We start from the raw sequence: 18,562 nt of genomic DNA on the forward strand, positions 1-18,562 counted from the left end.
AATCCGGAGCCGGAAGTCGTATCCAGATGAAATTTGATAGAGTTTTAGTGGATTTCATTTGAACTTAAGCTTGTGAAAATTAGTTGAACTGTCGTTGAGAAAATCTAGTAACCGATAGGTAGTTTCCGTGACCCTGCTGTAAACTTCATAGTTAGGAATCAACAACAAAAAAATAAATATCCACAAAATAGTTTCTCTCTTTTGCGAAACGGAAACTTAGCGAAAGAAGTTGATCAAATTATGTTCTAAGCTTTGCTGAAAATCTAATAAAATAATTATAGCTATCAAAAAACGAAATCATAGGCAAACTTTTGCAAAATTTGACAGACTCGAAAGCAAAAATATCCACCTTCTATTTTCAATTAATTTGTTCAAAATGATTCAAAATCCGGATTCAACTGATCGTACTCTTCTTGCATTAGAATTGTGGATCTGAATTGTAACCCGCACGAGCAGGTATTCCACAAGGTTCTAGTGTGGCTTAAATCCTTTACAATAGTTCTACTTCAGATCCCGCAAATTATAGAAATCTCTATTTTTTGCTATAGTATTCATTTAGTCTCGGGTTAGAAATCTGCAGTTGCCTAGCAAATTGGAAACCAAAGTCTTGTTGTTAAACCATTTCTTTTGTGGATTTCTATGACCATTCTATTTTAACAGATTTCGTTCAGAAACATTATACGACAATAAGAAATCTTACAGATAGGAGCTCTAGCATACGACAACTGACTTGTAAGACCAACGAAATGGAATTACGTTCCTTTACTTTTCCGTATATGCCTAGAGCTTCTTTCTTTAAACTAAACAATAATCATTCAGGGGTTAACCAAATTTTGTGCTAGGGCACATAACCGTTTTTATTATTTTATTACGTTTCGTCTTTGATGAATGAACGTGATGAATGAACGCAAAACAAAGTTCGTGATATAAGATGTGCTGAGATGGTTAGTATATTAACTGGAACTGCTTTTACGATCTTACACAAAAATCTGGGCATGAAAAAGATCTTTTCCAAATGGGAGCCTCGTTCGCCTACAATCAAACAAAAGCAACGCATCAACGATTCAAAGAGCTCCACTGTTTAGTCGCAATAAAAAGGATTTCTTGCGTTGGTATGAAACAGTGGACGAAACATGGATCTACCTTTTTTCTCCGGAGTCACATCAAACGGAAAAAGCCGTGCGAAAATGCAACTGGTAGTTGGAACAATCATGGCATCAGTGTTTAGATGCTCGAGTTACATTTAACATTGACTATTTTGAAAAGAGTGATTATTACAGTTATTTATGCGTTTGAAGTGAAATCGAAAAAATGGCCAAGTGAAAATGAAAAAAAAATCTTTAACCAAGACAATGCACAGTGCCGCAAATCAATGAAAACAATTGCCAAACTTACCGATTTGGGCTCCGATCTGTTTCTTCACCCACCATATTCTCAAAAACCTAGCCCGCAGCGTTTATGCTGATGACAAAAAGATACCCCAGGGAAAAATATTTGGCTCGAATGAGAGAGTCACCTCCGTTAATAAGGCCCATTTTGAGGCCATGTACAAATCTTTCTATAAGCATGGCATCGAAAAGTTAGAAAAGTGCTAGAACGATTGTATTGCATTTTAAGGTGTTGTGTGCATTTTAAGGTGACTGTGTTGAGGAATAAAAAAGTTGTATTGCATTTTAAGGTTGAGGAATAAATTCTTACACAAAGAATAATGTTTCCTAGTTAGTTCCTAGAATTTTGAACGATGTGTTAGCAATCTTCTCTAAGGCAGTATCGAACCGCACAGAGTGCAAGTTGATTCGATACTGAATCTTGTTTTGTATGAGCGATTTTCTTAAATGTGAACGCACTTATTCAAGAGCAGAAATCTTATAGAAACCGCAAACTTTTGTATACGAAACTGTCGTATCTGTTGGAGGAAATCATGACAATGATTTGAGAAACTGGGGAAATTTGAAATAGTTCGTTACTAATTGAAGATTCGATCATCAATTATCTAAAATATGTGATACTGACATCGAATATCAGTTAAAGATGTAGATGTTCAAAACCTGACCGCTGTTTGTACGGTCTTATTTTCTGTACATTGAATTTTCACCCCAGTATAGAAAACAAAAACGTAATCCTACGTCAATGTTTGTTTTTATTTATGTGAAAATATTGAACGGAACGGTGCGATGTAAAGGTTCATTTGAGCAAACGGAAATCTTTAAGTAACTTAACTTTTACTTTCTACCAGAAGAGTAGAAAGTGCCAACTTCTGCTAACTTTACCGGTTCGGATAGTAAATGGTAAAATACCTTTATCTGTACTCTCCGGCATACCAGAGACTCGAGTGATTTGCATTGATGAGTTGCTTAAGGATCAAGAGTAAACCTAATTTCCTGGCGTTAGAAATTTGTATATTACATACTTCATGTTTGATACGTATATCATAGATCTACACCCCACACCACAAAAATGAAGATGATACAATTTCTTGCACTTGCAATGGGTAGTATGGATATCAATGGATACAATCAAAGTTAATTTTTAAGTGATGAAGGTGAAGGTTATTTCTTAGATTATTTCTTGGATAAAATATTGATAAAATTTTGCAATGTTCACCTTGGGCCAATAATAATAAATTGTGCATTCCAGCATGTTGATGTAAGACCGCTGCTTTTAATATATGATATACGAAATAACATAAAAAATCATTCCCGTTCCACACTATTCATTTAATTCTATCACAAGCGCAGTCAGGTTTTTCATCGCTAAATTTCTATCTAAACAGATTCATGTATGATCTTACACCTGATGAAAAGCGTTCAGAATAATTTGACAAGAAAGGTGCAGCTACCAGCCGATAACTTCGGTGGTATGATACCTTTTTTCCATTACAGCATAGAACACTTACACTCATGTAATGCAGCCGATACTACTCCTGCAGATTCCACCGAATTTATATGTTCAGTGCAACCAGTTTATCAAAGGCGCGTTTAAAATTTAATTTCAAACATTCTAATTTTTCAATAATATATGCTCAAACAAATGTAAAGCATTGTTTCATATTGAAATATTAATTCTGATCAATATTTCGGCGATATTTGATGGAAAATTGCATACAGTCTTAGTTTTTGATTTGTTGTTACATATTAGAAAGTTTAACTACACTGCTTCAGTGCATCTGTATTGGATTTCGCTGTACAAAATAAACAAAAATTGCCTTTGGCTACTTCGAGCAAAGGTTTCTATTTCGCTGGAATTTTAAAACAATGTATATAAATCTTTATTTTGAAGCAAAATCTGCGAGAGAAAATCTATATAGAAATGTGTTAGTTGCTGATAGAATGTATGGTAGTGCAACAAATTTTTTTTCACTGACAGTTTTAAGTAAAATGGAAAAGGTTTCGTTCAAAGTTTGTACTTTTCTTGAAATTAAAGCAGAAACGACTGATTTGTTTCATTTTCAACTATATGATAGTTTTATCTGATCAAATCCGGAAAAAAGATGATGGAACTTGTTTTACGCACATATTATTGACATTATCTATACGCTTGCAAGGTGTCTTTCCCCTTAAGCTCGACTCCTATAGTAGAAGGTAAAAGTTAAGTTACTAAAAGATTTCTGCCTGTTCAAGTGACCCTTGCCTCGTCTCACCTTTCTGTTGTATATCTTCACATCCTTTCTTCATTTTTCTGAATTACAAATATTTCAATTATGAATAATACTAATATTACCAACTCCGTACCCATCTCTTTCACCGGCCCTATGTTCCACCAGGCAGAAAATGCTACAATTCTGAAAAAAATGGAGCGTTCTCTCTGGTTTAGTACACAGAATCACAAATATAGAACCATTAGATGTAATCTCGGTGTACGGTCATCGGAGGTAGGGTCATTTGGCACAACCGGGGTGTAACCATAATGTCACACAGTATTGTGAACAAATACCGACAAAAATCGATGTAACTTTCAATTGTTAGTTAGTAAGTTAGTATATTAGTTCACATGAAAAGTAATTTTACAGTTTTCCCTACAATAAAAATCAAAAAAAAAATAAAATAATGTTTCAATTGTAAGTACCAAATCTTGCAAAATATTGAATGGAAAATCCCTACTTGTGACTGAACACCCAACTTTAATCTTAACCATGTAAAATTAGAATATTATTCCAATAAATAATATACATAAAAATATATTTCCGGTTATTTTACGCTCTGGACATTTTAGATTCAATAATTTCCATGATCAAATTATCCTACAGACTTATAATTCGAGACAATGGAAATAGAATACTGCTGTTAAAACAGTTTCGTGATAAAGAATGTTTTTAAAAACTAACATTACAGTACAATGTATTCCACTAAAGGGTAAAACTTTAACTCTGAAACAAGCTGAAATATCAACACAAACGCAAATTCAAAATTCATCCAACTTATTAATGCACCAACCTGTTTGCAAAACAACTATATTATCGAACTAACAATTTTTTTCGCAGCCTAAATAATATAAAAAGTACAAACGGCTTAAGCAACATGTACCGACTGATTGACTAGTGGTAAACAACAGCTGAAAACTTTCCCAGATCAATGGCCAAAGTATGAGATAAACGTGATAATAGATTTTTGTTTCCTTCTATGGAAATAAATCGAAGAATTCACCTATTTTTTTTAAACTTCCTAAACAGCCATCGTAGAGACATAATTCCAAATTTTATCAAGTGTCCAGCATTAGTGCAATTTTAAGCCAACTTGTTTTCTACACATTCACCTACCGCATTCGAAACTAGTTCGGAATGGGATCTCCCTTTTCGAAGCGTTTCGTACGGCGCACGTTGATTCTTGTGGATATTTTCTCTCCTCAGTGTCTCCAGTATGTTGAGTCTTGGAACCCCTGCTCGTTTCACCTTTACCTGTGTGCCCAGAGAACCACTCTGGAATTTAGGTTCATTGAAAAAAAAAACAAGTAACATAAAAACAGCAACAACTGGCGCAACATAAGCTAACGTTGGCTTAGCGCTGCAGCTCAGACACACATTCATGCGCGCAAACACACACACCGAGTGGGATTTTCTCGATTCGGTGAACACTCACTTTATTGGCGATTCCTCCATTCCGACGTGATTCGTTAACAAACACCAATGAATCGGGCGACACTTCCGCTGCTGGCCCTGGCACACACTCCCCCGCAACTGTGTTCACCCACACGGTCTCGTATGCGCGTATTACTGAATCCGGTTTCACAGGTTTTTCTGTGCCGTTCTAGCTGTCATTACACTTTACTCTATTCACTTATGCTGGTCTCATTCAACAGTTTATGTTTATGCTGCGCGAGAGTCCAAATTGTTTTGAATGAACACGAGGAAAAGTGCCGAAAAAACGGTGCTAGCACTGGTATGTGTGATGGTTCACTAACCGTCCCGTCGAGAAAGAGAAAGAGACGACGTCGTGCACACTCGTCCGCTCAGGTTGTAGCAAAACACGTCCGTTCCATAGAAAAGTTCGTTGCATACTGACGACTATAGCTGCTGTTAACGAATGTTTCGGGAGCGAGCATCGCGACGCGGCCTGCCACCCGCCACGCCATACAACTCCCTTTTTTTCAAAGCTTTGCTCAACCACATCGAAACCACAACAGCCCCACAAGCAGCAAGCAAGCAACATCAACAACCTGACGGTTGATGGCGCTCTAGGAGAGAACGTAACCCGTGTCGGTGGATGCTTTGCCGGAGAACTGAGAGATAAAGTGTGTAACCAAACTTCTTCGATCTTCGCTGAAGCGAGAGTTCAATGGAGAAAAAATAAGGACTGCACCGACTACCTTCTGAATCTGGCTGGTGAAAAAAAACGTGTTTCGCCGTAATGTTGTTGCTCTTTATGCTGTTAGGGAAACATGTTGTTTTCTCATTAATCGGGTTGCCAGAAAGCCGGTGCCAAATATATATTTTTTCATCAAACACAAACCAAACCAATGGCAATAAAGTGGACAATGATTGACACACTTCCCCTTTTTCGTCTGGAGCTGACAATTAGATCCCCCGGTTTTAACGATTCAGTCGTTCACGAAAATCATATTCCCAAAGTGAGCATTTTGTGGAGAAGCTTGGTAGTTGCCATCAAAATTCGTAAACGCTAACAGTCTGGCGTGTTTGCAAATAAAAATTTAATGGATTTTTGTCTTTTAACTTCCATCATAAATCAAATAAACATAGATTTCTCACTGTTCGGTGACACTAACAGCACCTCTAGTGACAAACGGGTGTACTTTTTTCCATTAGCTACTGTGGTTGTGTTAAATGCGCAGGCAACTTTTTGCATGCATTTCAGGAGCATTTACGCACCCATTCTCCACCAGACGGTGCTTTTGGTGTCACGGGTTGCTCAACTACATTACTATTACACTGGGAAATCTATGTTTATTTGATTTATGCTTCCATGCTGCTCCTGATTTGTAATTATAAACTTTTATGCAATTGTTTTTTAATCCTTTGATGTTCACTAGCTTGGTATGCTATTGGTGAGTTATTGAAAGTGGACTTTTTCCGTGAGCAGCGTCTCAATTGGAACAAAGACGCTGCAATCAAATGTAGAGGCGCTGCTTGTTTAAAGATGATACTTTCAGGACGAGCTGTCAAAACGGTAGGAAAATTTTCAATTACTTCACCTTTTGCCATTTTCTTATAGAAAAGGGCAAATTCATTTTAAAAATCTTAGTAGAAGTGGAAGAAAAAGTTTTTACTCTGAGGTGCACGGAAAACCCTCCAATCGAATAATTACGATTTCGCAATTTTTGATTTTTGCAGTTGTTGTTTCAACTAATAATCAGTTGATTCAACCAAACAGCACAAAGCAAAACAAAAGTCGCAATAAAAAATCAACCATTACTTTAGTTGAAATTCAAACGCGTTTCTTAAACATTTTCATGCAAACGAAATTCGCTTATCATACGTTTGTCAAACTCGTGAAGAGTAACTTTTGCATGATAGTAAATTAATGTTTATCCTAACACTAGTTGTCAGAATATTAATGTGATGATAAATTATCTACATCTTTACTGCTCTGGGGGTACAAGAAGAAACGATTGATATAAAGTAGTGCTATGCACAGAACTGATAGCCGTTAGAGATATTGCAATTAACAAAACGTGTTTAACCAAAACTAGAACCCAGTGAATTGTATGCGTTTGAATTTTGTTCTCAAAATCAAAACAAAAATGAAAGTTTAGAAAAAACAACAATCGATTAGTTGTACCAAATTTTAACCAATCAAATTCAGAAAAACAACAAATATATTGGTTGTTTCACGTTCGCGAGGGGTTCCGTGTGGTAATGTTGATCGTAATTTGTTGTGCGAAAACTACCGTTTATTTAGAATTGAGCATCATTCTTGGTTCAATACAATTTTTCAAATGTCCGGTAATAACAAACAAAATATCAAAAATAAATGGTACTCGATCGCTAAACATTCTAGTACTCGATAAATCATTATCGCACTGCTTTCTGTTTGAAAATATGCTGGTCCGAAAAAACCTAACCTTTCCCAATTTCACACATTTCTGAAGATTTTCCATGTTTAATCGTAGCGTGTTGGGTAAGTCGATGCCTTTCACGCAGCCCACTTGGGTTCGATTCCCAACCCCGCACATATAGGGTCAGAAAGTTTTTCTGGCCCAAAGAGGTGAATGACCTTAAGGTTAAAACCTCTATAAACAAAAAAAATTAGTATATGGTCATACAAATTTACTTTAGCTATACCGGTTTCGGATTCAGGTTCAGGAACTAGTAATTGAAACCTAAACCGTTGATTTTAATTATGGTAGCGATGCTCATGTGCTTCATGTATGTAGCCATTTAACAGCGATTTCGGTCTTCAATCTTTCCATTAATGCACGCTAATACTGGCTTTTTTGCTGATTTGAGGTAATGCTCCAAAAGTATAATATGCCGTTCCAAGAAAACCGACATTGTGATCTTTCCGTCCCATTGAGACGGCCTTCGAGGTACCCGTACTGACTTCAGTCTATTGTCGGGTAATCATTCTGTTTTCTGGCGTATAACAATAGATTCAGTCAAACATGTACTCGAAGTGCGCTTGCGTTCGTCTTTTTAGCCCTAAATAAGTATGTGCAGAATCCAGTAGCACCAGCCATGCAATGGTTCTGTACACTGTGAATCGGCTGCGAAGTCTGTTGAAACAGAAGGTCAAATTCCACTACAGGAATGTAATACCCAAGGCTTGCTAGAATCCAGTAGCAGAACATCTTTCTCATCTGCAGAATCTAAGACATGCTCGCGCACTTTCTCTCTTCGATCGTCCAGTACAATTTTATGTATTATTATTATTATTATTATTAATTATTTTACCCCGCTTTCATCCGCCATTTTATGTGATTTAGAGTCTGTTCTGCTTCGTAGGACTTACCACTGCGTGCTTACCATCAAGTGACTTTTGAAACCTCTATCTCACGGTGTAATCTACAGCCCCATAACATTTCTCAAACTTTTCTTTCGTTTCTATTTCTGATTTCGGGCCCTCAGAGTACGTGGTTGTTGATCACATTTAAAATATTGAAGCCGTTGAACCACGTGAAATTTGAATTCAATTTAATGAATACTCTTATATCAAGAAAAGAACTAATGATTTCTTCGTGGATAGAATAGAACAAATAAATCACTTGAATAATATTTATACTCATTTTCCTTCAAAATTAGATACAGTTAGTTTTCGTTTCGATAAGATATCGTGCTAATTTTTGATCAATGTATTCCAAGTCTTTGTAGGATCATTTCTAATCATTTCATATTTTTTTCCTTTCCAGTAGATTTTGCATATAAGTGACTGTTCAATTTGTAAAAATTGGGGTATTATTATTTGTATTTGACCAAACCTCTTGTAACGCTTTTTAACATCTATGACTTACTAAAAATACCACACATATAACGCTTCGTAACACACAAAAGTTACAAAAGAGTAACGAATGTAACACTAGTAACACATGTAACGTTTTGTAACATCTAAAACTTACAAAACAATTTCGCATGTAACGATTTGTAACATCTATAACTCACAAACGAGTCGCGCTTTTTTTAATAATAAATTCAAAGGCACACTGCTTAAGCTCTTAACGCATGTAATGCTTCGTAACACCTAAAACTTATTTGAAGTAACGAATGTAACGCTTCGTAGCGCCTCTAATTTACAAAAAAGTAACACATGCAACACTTCGTAACACCTGTAATTCGTAAAAGAGTAACTCACGTAACACCTACAACTCATAGAAAACTAACACGTATAAGGCGTCGTAACGCCATAAACTTATACAGAATAACACATGTCACGTTTCGTAACGCCTTTAACTTACAAAAAATAACGCTTCGTAACGTCTAAAGTTTACTAGAAATAAACGTTTACATACGTTTCTTCATAGTAAGCTTTAGACGTTACGAAGCGCCTATAATATACGAAAAAGTAACGCATATAACACCATTAATTTACAAAAAAGAACGCTTCGTAACGCTCCGTAACACAACTTACTTACTTAAAAGTAACGCATGTAACGCTTCTTAATATCTATAATTCACAGAAAAGTGACGCATGTAACGCTAATAACGTTGGCGTTGACTCAAATAGGCCTCAAAAAACTTCGTAGTGGTGCTTCAAAAACTAAATTAATATTTTATGTATAATTATTATTGTCTATTATTTTACCCAGGTTTCATCCTCCATTTTATGTGGTTTTGACTCTGTTCTGCAAGTTTTTCTTGAAATAAGGAAAACAAACGCAAGACGTAAAATCATTCGACCCGCCACCCGCCGTATAATCCTGACTTGGTACCTAACGAATTCTATTTTCTCCCTTTCGTGAAGGATAAACTTCTTGGAGAGCGATTTAATACTCCTGAAGAAGCTGTTGAAGCGTTCAAAATTTATGTTTTGGGGACCTCAAGAAAAGTGGAAAAAATGTTGTTCAAGCGTATGCAAGTGTATTGATTATCTAGGGGCATATTTAAATAAAAACAATAAAACCATTTTCGATACAATCACCCCGATTCTGCAATCCGACGTATTTGTGATACGAATGAATCTACACTTTCGTTTGAGTTCGAATTTTGCATTCTTTATTCCGTTCGACTTGATCCGATCGACTCTCGTTAGGGAGCACTTGAAATTTCGAACACTAACCATCAAAGTTGTCAACACTACTTACACGTTCTATATTATTTAGATTATTCATTTGTACATATTAGCTCTCTCCGGACAGTACCAGCCTAGATACCGTGTGGAATCCGGCGGATAAAAATGAACCAAGAATATATCCACTGGGTTCCTGCTTCCATGTCGTAAAAGGCGACAATTGCAGGAGTCTCTTTTTCCTTTCAGTTATCAGATATTTTCAATGTTTCACTTCTGATTACTCTATTTTACTAAATTATCTCTTCATTCAATCTATCAATTGTATTTTATTCCAATACATAGTAAGAAAAACTTTTGATATTAATATTTCAAACGATAAATATTTTTCTCGGTAGCCGGCTGCCCAGATCAACCAATATAACCAATTAATAATTTTAATAATTAAAACAATAAATCGGAAATAATACAGAATCGAGACGTGGAATCTGTTGTCCCTTATTTAGTGATTTAAAATTATTTTATAACAACTGTTTAGAATATGTCAGTGCAATGAATCAACTATTTTGTCTAAATCCTATTCACTCGTTTATTTTGTATCACATAATTTCATTTATAAAAAATAGGGAAGTTTTTATTATTTACGCGGTATTATTGCAAATTTTTCTTCAGCTTCCTCGAATAAGAGCTGTGAATCAAGACTTCCCGGGACTTCAATACAGGATATTGTTGAAACGTTCACTCGGAAAGTCAGTGAGTTTAGTGGTGCATCCGAGCATCTTGAAATCGGAACATACTGAGTCGCGGACGAATAATACCAATACTGAAATTTTTACTAACAAATATCCTTCTCCCGTGACACTTGTGGAGTGCGCAGTAGTATATACGGCCTCTAGTAACAACAAGTGTTAGACTAATATCCCTTCCAATTTCTCAGACGATCTACGTTCGGGCCTGGCCGGCGCCAGGTACTGATCAATGATGTCTGGGGTTACTAGAGGAGACCGAATGATATCAAGCTCGACCGAATGATATTCGAGTTCATACCCAACTCGAACGGAATGCAGAATGGAAATTGCACATTCGATCGGAATATTTCGAATCGATAGACGTACAGAACCCTCGTATTTCCTAAATAGACCGAAATTTTGATAAATGTTCCATCAGAGACGACAGTATTGAGAAATAAAAACAGCCCTTACCCAGAATTTTACCGTTCTTTAAATTTTTGCGACCCCAACAGCCCTACGCTGTAAAACACCTACAGTAAATATCGAATCAAGAACAACAGCACACGATTTTCGTGCTTAAGATAATTAATTAACACGGTTCTATAAAGCATAAATGAAATACAGAATCAAAAAATTAGTGGCGAATATTTCAATGAAAAGTATCAAGTCACAACTAGAACACTTACACACGTAGTGAAAACCTGAACGAACAGAAAAGAGGTAGATCTCGTACCAATCGTATTCGTCATACCTTAGAACTTCTTCAGAAATTCATGCTTGCTGTCACCGAAAGTCTTGCTTTTATCAAAGCAAATTCCGAAATAATAGAAAAGCAGTTTTTGGCAGAAATAATGTTTCTGTTTAATTGAGGTTTGTTTAAATGTACACAGTATGTTGAAAATAAACTTAAACCCTGGATGGGTACAGCATCTGAAATTAAAACATAATTTAGATAACTTAAACATTGATAGAGACGATAACATACAATCCGGATGCGATGACCCATAGCATGTCCAGGCAGGTTAGTCTTGAATCGTGCCCTCACACTGCCACTGTTACCGTGCGAACGGGTAATCTTTCCCCAGATAGCTCGAATGTTGCTCTTCTTCTCCGCAGCACCCGGCGCATTGCGTTTTGCTTTTCCACGATAAACATACACGCAGCGTTTGCCAATGTAGAACAGGACATTTTTGCGATTGCGACATCCTTCCACCTTCAGAATAGCATGATTCTCATGCTGATTGCGTAGACCTCGCTTGTATCCGGTAAACACAGCCTTCGCCCACAAACGTCCATAACTCTTCTTCTGGTATGGCAAAGCAGCCTTAGCAGTACGCTGTCCCTTTGGTTTACGGGTACGGGCAAGGATAGCTTCCTTAGTCTGCGATTTCTTCACTCCTTTGACAGCAGGGACCGGAGCAGCAACGGCAGCACCCTTTTTCGCCGCTTTATCTCCACCCTTTTTAGCAACAGGCTTTTTTGCTGTATCAGCCATTATAATTACACTAGAACAGAAAAAATTAATTTAAATCTTAAAATTTCTCACAATGAAAATTGATTTCCGTCTTGCGATTAATTATACGAAGCAACTAAACGGCATATATCCATTATTCAACTGATATTTAGCCTGTTCTACTAATGAACAACTAAAATCTATTCAAATATCACCACACAAGATAGTTTAACAAATTTCAGAGAATATTGACAGGTCAAAAGTATCTACTCTTTTGGTTAACCGACTGTCAACAATGATTTCTTCCAAGCAATTTCGGTAAATTATTGCAGACTTTTCAAACGAATTATAACAAATATTGTTGTAACGTCACTAAAGCTCACTAGAAAACATATTTCACTGGCAAAGAGAATATATTTCGTAAAGTTTTTCGCAAAATTATCGCAGTACCTTCAATGAAATGTGTCTACTAGCATACACGATGCCGGAAAAAGAGAGAGGCAGATTGAGAACTGTCATGCTATATTTCTGTTTCATCCATTTCCGTCGAAAATGTCATATCGATTTGGTCTAGATAACAAAGATGCCAGTTTCATTTTGCAAAAACATTCATTATCACAATCTGTACGGCTAGAACTTTATAAAAATCTATAGTGTTGAGGTAACCAGAATTCAACGTTAAACACAGTTTTTTCAACTACAATATATTGTACACATCATATAATCTGTTTTTGTTATATGGTATATGATTTATGTCACAATATGCTGTAGTAAGAAAAAAAATGCAGGTGCAATTCACACGATTATTGAAATAACCACCAATAAGCAACATGTATACATCCACTTTTGAAATAAATTGCGATCGAGCTATGAAAAATAGGGTATTCGTTTAAACACCAGACGGAAGAGAAAACTTATTATGACTTACTCTCAGCGAGTAGGGTAACAGAGGTATTTTGGCCACTTCATATATTTTGGGCCACCTAACTTTATCGACCAAACTTCATGGATTTAATCGATGTTAAGTAACCCATGTTGCATCAATTTGAAGCTAATCACATCAAATTATCTATTGCGGAAGGGGTTTTCAAAGATATTACAGCATTTGGTGGATATTTTTACAAAGTGGGCCAAAATAAAATCAATCCTAAAGTGGGCCAAAATACCTCTGTTACCCTACCGAGTTTTCGGAATTCCTCTTCAAAGTGTATGTTGATTGGTGGCTTATTGGCTGTTATCACAGACTAACAGACAGGACACTCAAATTAGATTCTTTAACCATATAAACGGTCATTTCGAATATTCCTTTAGTTGGGACAGTATTCGGATATGTCATGATGGCGCCACGTTAGCATATCAAATACATCCTGTCTGTCATCTAGACTGTGTTAATTTTTTTCATTTACCAACCGAGTTGGCATTCATACAGAATTACCTGTAATGTATTGATTTGTATACGTCCATGCAAATAGGGTAACAGAGGTATTTTGGCCACTTCATATATTTTGGCCCACCTAACAAACTATATGGATTCAATCGATCTTATGTAACCCATGTTGCATCAGTTTGAAGCTAATCACATTAAATTACCTATTGCGGAAGGATTTTTCAAAGATATTAAAACATTTGGTGGATATTTTTACAAAGTGGGCCAAAATAAAATCGATCCTAAAGCGGGCCAAAATACCTCTGTTACCCTATAATGCAGGATACAGATTTAATACATATTGCCAAAACTATGTACATAATTGTGCCTACTTCTCATCCTTCAACGCAATACAAAATCGAACCCGTTTTGTTACAATATCTACTTGCTTCTGGTCTGCCGCCACTTAATTTCGGGTGAAAACTACCAACACAATAAAAAATAGTCTAGATGAACAACGTTGAGTCAAATAAATGGTTACCTTCCAAAAATTATTTTTATAAGAATTTACTCATACTGTCATGTCTGCTAGTCTGTGATATAACTATGACGAACTTAACTTTTCGTTCAATATCTTTAAAAAGTTATGCCAGGTCTGCTATTTTTTCCCGCGAGATGAAAACCGAATATAAATTATCTGATTGATTTTTGTTTTCATTGCGCATGTAATGCTGTATGGCTACAACTTTTATGATAATATTCTCATGTCTGCAAGTTTTGCCTTCATTTCCAATAAATAAATCTTGCACAACTTTTGTACAAGTTTCGGATTTTGTATCATTGTTTATCTTAAACTGAATAAATTTGCACACGCTGACCTAATAATTCATGAGGCAGTCAAAACTATGCGGACTCGGAAGAAAAATATTTTTTACAGCAAGGTTCTCAATTCGGCTTATTATTTATAGATTTATAGCGATATAGACGTATATTGTGTCCAATACAATCATGGCAGCCGTTCAGAAAATGTTTGAAAAGTTGCACAATTGTTATAGTTACTCCCGTTTCACATGACGATGTGAAAGATTTTGCAGAGCTTCCATCCCAAGTAACAATTCGAATGCCTTATGGTTTTGATTATAATTTATAGGAGTTTTATAATTGATTGTTTAATCACTACTTGTTTTATAACAACTATAATAAGTGTCGCTTTTGACAAGTAATATCATAGTTTTTAAAGCTTCTATAAAACCTTTTACCTAGACTAACAACTGGACTAAAAATAAATCAATTTGTACTAGAATAAAACCATGTAAACGCTCTTAATATTGCTTTAAAAAATTTCCTTTAAAACATTATTGTCAGTAAAATTCTTTCATAAATCTAGATTTGTGTGTGTGCGTGTTAATTGAATGACAGTTTCACTCAGAGCAAATTTGAAGATTCTAAAGTACATTTATGACACTCCTGTTGTGGGCTATTTGATTTATTGCTTCTTAGATTAAGTGTAATTTGCATTAAAGAAAATTTCATGGCCGCCATTATGATGTTCTTTGCCGTAGCCTTTATTGACATCAAATAAACTTCGAAATGCAAAAACGAGGAAGTATGATAGACTTTTATGATTCATTTTCAAAACGTATGCACAAGTTTTATCGCCACGAAATAGTTTTATACAAAAATAAAGATAAATCACAGAAAACAATTTTCATAAATCATGGAGACTTTTGCAAAAACCGTATTTATTTCTAGGCGATTAGTTATAATTCGTATTTTTATCCGTACATTCACGATAAAAATAAAAGCGCATGAAGTTTTTACGTTCGGTAAAAGCCTCAAACTTGTAAATAAAATCCAATAAATTGTTACTGATTGCATTCAAAGCAGATATGACACACATATAATCAAGAAAAGTATTACCAAAACGACAGTTTATTCATAGTGGAATTTATTCCATCCAAATAAATTTAATGTTGATCGTAAATCTGGTTTCAAAATTTTCTTGAATTTGAAGTTTTAACGCAGCTTTATGATGATTCTTCACTTTGCTTTATAAACCTATTTGAATGGTCCACTTGGCAGGAACATGCTCTTATAGAGGTTTTCAGTAGGCTTTCGTGGAGTTTAAAGTTTTAATGCAAGATTTATTATGTAGCATTGAAGATAGCTACAAGTATTTATTAATATTAAAAATGTTACTTGGGAATTGACATGATATCTTGAATGCAGAGATGCCAGATATTTTCATAGAAAATCTGTATTGATTCGCATAAAATATCTGTATTTATCTGTATTCGCTAATAAAATGAAATTTCTACAAAACAATTATGTTAAAAGGTGTTATTCCAATAGATTATTGGTTATAGAGCGGTAGATTAAATTTCATATCTTATATTATATTCATCGACGAAATTTTATAGTTTTTTCCTATCAACAACAATTGAGTTATGGTGCCATATACTTGTCTAATTTGAAAATGTTTACTTCATAAGTTGAGATGGATTTTCAAAACCCAATATGCAACGTCAAGTCAGGTAATACAACTGTCAGTCTGGCAATAGTGTTTCATGATGCCAAGACTTGTCTAACTTTTAAGTTCAATTTAGTTACAAATTTTAATATAAATGGATTTCAGTGTTCTTCATTAAATATCTGCACAAAAAATATATTTTTTAAAAAGTTATTTGTACGTTGATTCCTAAACGTTTATCTCGTCATTGCAATCAAATACTAATAGATGGCTCAAATACTAATAGATAGTTTAATTTTTTCCTTAATAGGTTTGGTGAAATCTGTATAAATCTGTATTAAATTTAAGAAATCTGTACTCTGTATTAAATCTGTATGCGCATGTAAAAATCTGTATAATACAGATAAATCTGTATAAATGACATCTCTGGTTGAATGTGACACCGTGCGATGGCGTTGCTGAACTGAAGATTGATTTCGCTCCAAGCTGAAAGGGTCTGTTTATGTTCAATAAGGGACCAGAGATGCCAGGGTAACAGATTAATAGCGGCCCATACACGAGCATTGTTTTTGTCATTTTTAATGATGACTAAGTAATGATGTATATCAAATTTGATAGAAATTTCGTCATTACTGCACCATTACACCGACGACACGACCAGGCACTCCGAAGAAAAATCAGCATTAAAACTGTTCGCTAACGATTCACCGCCAGTTACCACAAATCTAGCGACCCCTTGTAAATGATAAAAATAATCTTCTCGAGCAACACTGTTTAAGTTGCTATGGACTAGTTACCAAGGAACCCCAAAACAAATAAACATGTTTTGAAAGCGGTGGAATAGTTCTATTAGTGTTCAACTTTGTCCAAATTAAGCAGAAATGCAATTAAATGAACTCGATTTTCGGAATTTAATCGAAACTATGGATGAAACCAACGAACGAGGACAATGATCTGCTTCCAGCGATTTATCCGTACACTTCAACTGCTAGCTTTTCTGGGCAGTAGGATTCGGTGTAATATGCCGATGTCAAAATTGTTTTGTGTCGGTTGATTGCGCAGCAGTAGAAACAGTATTTCACCTTGTTGGCCACTATTCGAGGATTACTAGTGAAATTCCACAATGAAATCATTTTACCGTACGTTATGCCGGTACCACAGAGCACTCACAGACTAACAGACAGGACACTCAAATTAGATTCTTCAATCATTTTAACGGTCATTTCGAATATTCCTTTATTTGGGACAGTACTCACATGCGTCATGATGGCGCCACGTTACCCTATCAAAAACATTCTGTCTGTCATCTAGACTGTGTTTATTTATTTATTTTTTTTTTTTAAATAACGATTTATTGGAATATGAGTTAAAATTAAATTATTAAGATTTAAATTGGGTGTTCAGCCACAAGTGGTGACTTTTCAGCCCTGTTATATATATATATATATATATATATATATATATATATATATATATATATATATATATATATATATATATATATATATATATATATATATATATATATATATATATATATATATATATATATATATATATATATATATATATATATATATATGATTTGGTTATTACCATGAAGACATCATTTGCTTCCGCAATTCTGAGATTTTTGTGTAGGGAAAATTCTAAACCTACTTGTATTGTGTAATGGGGAAAAGGAACTTATATACTAACTTACTAACTAATACAGAGAGCGAATCGATTCAATTGAAGATTGCATCGATTTTTGTCGGAATTTGCTTATAATATTATGTGACATTACATCTAATGGTTCTATATTTGTGAGTCTGTGTAACTCATTTGTACTAAACCAGGGAATAGGCTTCAAAATCATTTTCAGAATTTTATTCTGAATCCTTTGAAGCGTTTTCTTCCTGGTGGAACAACAGCTTGACCAAATTGGTACCGCATAAAGCATGGCTGGTCTGAAAATTTGTTTATAAATTAACAATTTGTTTTTTAGACAGAGCTTAGAATTTCTGTTTATAAGAGGATATAAACATTTAATATATTTATTACACTTTGCCTGGATTCCTTCAATGTGATCCTTGAAAGTGAGTTTTTTGTCATACGTTAAACCTAAGTATTTAGCTTGATCAGACCATGTCAATTCCAAGCCATTCAATTTGAGAATGTGATTATTGTTTGGTTTAAGAAAAGAAGCTCTTGGCTTGTGAGGAAAGATAATTAATTGCGTTTTTGCTGCATTTGGTTTAATTTTCCATTTTGACAGATAATCACTGAAAATATTTAAACTTCTTTGTAGGCGACTGCAGATCACTCTTAGATTTCTACCTGTGGCTAACAGACTTGTGTCGTCACAGAATAACGATTTCTGACAACCAACGGGTAGATTTGGAAGATCAGAAGTGAAAATATTATACAAGATTGGAGCTACACTCGAAC

General features: G+C 35.0%; 2 protein-coding genes across 2 annotated transcripts in view; both read right to left on the reverse strand.

The window, feature by feature from the left end:
* The window catches only part of LOC131433035 (uncharacterized), a 205,868-nt gene extending 200,365 nt beyond the window's left edge, over nucleotides 1–5,503 (reverse strand). The window contains exon 1 of the mRNA XM_058599763.1: nucleotides 5,076–5,503. The gene's annotated coding sequence lies outside the window, so the exon portion shown is untranslated. The remainder of the gene's footprint in view (nucleotides 1–5,075) is intronic.
* A 6,176-nt stretch (nucleotides 5,504–11,679) lies between these two features.
* Nucleotides 11,680–12,800, reverse strand: LOC131431530 (large ribosomal subunit protein eL33). The gene is made up of 3 exons (XM_058597312.1): nucleotides 12,747–12,800; nucleotides 11,829–12,348; nucleotides 11,680–11,773 (listed from the first exon to the last, which is right to left on the reverse strand). The coding sequence occupies exons 2-3, from the start codon at nucleotides 12,336–12,338 to the stop codon at nucleotides 11,750–11,752; spliced, it is 534 nt and encodes a 177-aa protein (XP_058453295.1). The 5' UTR covers nucleotides 12,339–12,348; nucleotides 12,747–12,800; the 3' UTR covers nucleotides 11,680–11,749.
* Between the last annotated feature and the right edge of the window lie 5,762 nt (nucleotides 12,801–18,562).

This window comes from Malaya genurostris, chromosome 2, assembly GCF_030247185.1.
Source record: "Malaya genurostris strain Urasoe2022 chromosome 2, Malgen_1.1, whole genome shotgun sequence".
Classification (NCBI taxonomy): domain Eukaryota; kingdom Metazoa; phylum Arthropoda; class Insecta; order Diptera; family Culicidae; genus Malaya; species Malaya genurostris.